Source organism: Chaetura pelagica, unplaced genomic scaffold (assembly GCF_000747805.2).
Source record: "Chaetura pelagica isolate M959 unplaced genomic scaffold, ChaPel_1.0 scaffold888, whole genome shotgun sequence".
Lineage (NCBI taxonomy): Eukaryota > Metazoa > Chordata > Aves > Apodiformes > Apodidae > Chaetura > Chaetura pelagica.
The window spans coordinates 9,869-12,647 of NW_009954315.1; the positions used below are offsets into that span (position 1 = coordinate 9,869).

A 2,779-nucleotide genomic window follows, 5' to 3' on the forward strand; every position below is an offset into this window, starting at 1 on the left:
CCCAAGGCACTGGTCATACTGGGAGCCCAGTTACACACCGACAGTGACCAACCCAGTGAAGTCCCACCACCTCCACTGGTCCCAGTGCCCCTGGGCCACTGGTGGGTGGGCACCCCGACCCTCCCAGTTCCCTCCCAGTACCCACCTCTGGGTGTCACAATGAGCCGCCGTCAGGACCCAGTACCGGCCCAGTAAGACCCCCCCGCAGTGGATGTTCTGCTGGGGTCCCAGTAGCACCACCTGGTAGGGGTGGCGGGTGCGGGGGCAGCTCTTCCCGCCCACGATGCGGGTCTCGTCCCCCACGGCCACTGGGGAGATCCCAGTAGCTCCCAGTTACCTCCCAGTAGCTCCCAGTTACCTCCCAGTGTCTCCCAGCTCCCACCCAGGAGGTCTTCTGGCCAGCCAGGACCTCCCCCTCCTTCCCAATGACCTCCCAGTTCCCTCCAGTTACTTCCCAGTAGCTCCCATTTAGCTCCCAGTGCCTCCCAGTTACCTCCCAGTACCTCTCAGTTCCCCACCCAGTGTCTCCCAGTAGCTCCCAGTTCCCACCCAGGAGGTCTTCTGGCCAGCCAGGACCAACCAGGACCTCCCCCTCCTTCCCAGTGGCCTCCCAGTTCCCTCCCAGTTCCTCCCATTGCCTCCCAGTTACCTCCCAGTACCTCTCAGTTCCCCACCCAGTGTCTCCCAGTAGCTCCCAGTTCCCACCCAGGAGGTCTTCTGGCCAGCCAGGACCAACCAGGACCTCCCCCTCCTTTCCAATGACCTCCCAGCTCCTCCCAGTGCCTCCCAGTTACCTCCCAGTAGCTCCCAGTTAGCTCCCAGTACCTCCCAGTTACCACCCAGTAGCTCCCAGCTACCTCCCAGTGTCTCCCAGTTGCCACCCAGGAGGTCTTCTGGCCAGCCAGGCCCTCCCCCTCCTTTCCAATGACCTCCCAGTTCCCTCCCAGTATCTCCCAGTTCTTCCCAGTGTCTCCCAGTTACCCCCCAGTGTCTCCCACTTCCCGCCCAGTATCTCCCAGTTCCCCCCCAGCACCTCCCTGTGCCACCCCCGTGTCCTTCCAGTGCTCCCAGTAACCTCCTGCTTCCCACTCCCTGCCTCCCAGTTCCCTCCCAGTGCCTCCCAGTCCTTTCCCAACACTGCCTCATTCCCCTCCGTGGCCCCCAGTGCCTCCCAGTAGCCTCCAGTTCCCTCCCAGTAACCTCTAGTTCCCTCCCAGTATCCCCAGTACACCCTCAGCACCTCCCAGTTCCCTCCCAGTGCTTCCCCATTCCTTCCCACGTGCCCCCAGTTCACCTCCAGCTCCTTCCCAGTACCCTCCCAGTCCCTCCCAGTCCCCTCCATTACCTTCCCTCCTCCTTCCCACAGCCCACCAGTGCTCCCAGTGCTTCCCAGTGCCCCCCACCGCAGCGTTCCCAGTACCCTCTCTTCCCCTCTCACCCACACCAGTACACCCCCACCACCTCCCAGTGCTCCCAGTTCACCCACAACTCCCTCCCAGTACCAGTTCCACAACAGCTGCCGCCTCCCAGTGCTTCCTCTTCCCCTCCCACTCACACCAGTATGTTCCCAGTACATGCCAGTGTCCCCAGTTCACTTGAGGCTCCTTCCCAGTGCTCCACAGTTCCTTCCCAGTAACCCACCAGTAGCTCCCAGTGCTCCCCAGTCCCTTCCCAGTAACCCACCAGTAGCTCCCAGTGCTCCCCCGTCCCTTCCCAGTAACCCACCAGTAGCTCCCAGTGCTCCCCCGTCCCTTCCCAGTAACCCACCAGTAGCTCCCAGTGCTCCCCCGTCCCTTCCCAGTAACCCACCAGTAGCTCCCAGTGCTCCCCCGTCCCTTCCCAGTAACCCACCAGTAGCTCCCAGTGCTCCCCCGTCCCTTCCCAGTAACCCACCAGTAGCTCCCAGTGCTCCCCCGTCCCTTCCCAGTAACCCACCAGTAGCTCCCAGTGCTCCCCCGTCCCTTCCCAGTAACCCACCAGTAGCTCCCAGTGCTCCCCCGTCCCTTCCCAGTAACCCACCAGTAGCTCCCAGTGCTCCCCCGTCCCTTCCCAGTAACCCACCAGTAGCTCCCAGTGCTCCCCCGTCCCTTCCCAGTAACCCACCAGTAGCTCCCAGTGCTCCCCCGTCCCTTCCCAGTAACCCACCAGTAGCTCCCAGTGCTCCCCCGTCCCTTCCCAGTAACCCACCAGTAGCTCCCAGTGCTCCCCCGTCCCTTCCCAGTAACCCACCAGTAGCTCCCAGTGCTCCCCCGTCCCTTCCCAGTAACCCACCAGTAGCTCCCAGTGCTCCCCCGTCCCTTCCCAGTAACCCACCAGTAGCTCCCAGTGCTCCCCCGTCCCTTCCCAGTAACCCACCAGTAGCTCCCAGTGCTCCCCCGTCCCTTCCCAGTAACCCACCAGTAGCTCCCAGTGCTCCCCCGTCCCTTCCCAGTAACCCACCAGTAGCTCCCAGTGCTCCCCCGTCCCTTCCCAGTAACCCACCAGTAGCTCCCAGTGCTCCCCCGTCCCTTCCCAGTAACCCACCAGTAGCTCCCAGTGCTCCCCCGTCCCTTCCCAGTAACCCACCAGTAGCTCCCAGTGCTCCCCAGTTCCTTCCCAGTCCCTCCCAGTGCTCTCCCAGCACATCCCAGTGCCCTCCCAGTTCCCCCCAGCACCACTCCTGCTCCCTCCCATGCCTCCCAGTTACCACCCAGTAGCTCCCAGCTACCTCCCAGTGTCTCCCAGCTCCCACCCAGGAGGTCTTCTGGCCAGCCAGGACCTCCCCCTCCTTCCCCATGCC

The 2,779-nt window shown here is 63.4% G+C and overlaps 2 protein-coding genes across 2 annotated transcripts in view; one reads left to right on the plus strand and one right to left on the minus strand.

Moving 5' to 3' along the window:
* LOC104394515 (kallikrein-14-like) overlaps positions 1–1,576 on the minus strand; it is a 7,822-nt gene extending 6,246 nt beyond the window's left edge. Inside the window, exons 1-2 of the mRNA XM_010004116.1 lie at positions 1,558–1,576; positions 159–308 (exon numbers count right to left, since the gene is read on the minus strand). Of these exons, the coding sequence (XP_010002418.1) occupies positions 159–308; positions 1,558–1,576 (169 nt within the window). The remainder of the gene's footprint in view (positions 1–158; positions 309–1,557) is intronic.
* LOC104394516 (uncharacterized protein PB18E9.04c-like) overlaps positions 1,575–2,779 on the plus strand; it is a 6,142-nt gene continuing 4,937 nt past the window's right edge. Inside the window, 2 exon segments of the mRNA XM_010004117.1 lie at positions 1,575–1,600; positions 2,488–2,567. Coding sequence (XP_010002419.1) covers positions 1,575–1,600; positions 2,488–2,567 — 106 coding nt within the window.